The 289-nt window shown below is 60.9% G+C and overlaps 1 protein-coding gene across 1 annotated transcript in view; it reads left to right on the top strand.

Moving 5' to 3' along the window:
- The window catches only part of ETH_00033545 (uncharacterized protein), a gene marked incomplete at both ends in the record, with an annotated part of 910 nt that overhangs the window by 558 nt on the left and 63 nt on the right, over window positions 1-289 (top strand). The window contains one exon of the mRNA XM_013374116.1: window positions 75-289. Coding sequence (XP_013229570.1) covers window positions 75-289 — 215 coding nt within the window. The remainder of the gene's footprint in view (window positions 1-74) is intronic.

The following is a 289-nucleotide window of genomic DNA, read 5'->3' as shown; positions in this document are numbered from 1 at the left end:
TAAGACACGCAGCAGCAGCAGCAGCAGCAGCAGCAGCAGCAGCAGCAGCAGCAGCGTGGGTGTTGCGCGTGCAGGGGACCCGCTGCTGGTGGACAAGTGGTTTCGGGCGCAGGCGGGTTCGGACCTGCCGGACCAGGTGGAGCGAGTTGCTGCGCTGCAGCAGCACGAAGCATTTACAATCAAAAACCCCAACAGGCTGCGGGCTTTGCTGAGTGCTTTTGTCTTCAACAGGCCCCACTTCCACAGGAAAGACGGCAAGGGTTACCAGATCATTGCCGACGCTGTCCTC

This window comes from Eimeria tenella, genomic scaffold, assembly GCF_000499545.2.
Source record: "Eimeria tenella Houghton genomic scaffold, Eth_scaff1931, whole genome shotgun sequence".
In the NCBI taxonomy this organism is placed as follows: domain Eukaryota; phylum Apicomplexa; class Conoidasida; order Eucoccidiorida; family Eimeriidae; genus Eimeria; species Eimeria tenella.
This window is presented reverse-complemented; position numbering and strand designations above follow the sequence as displayed.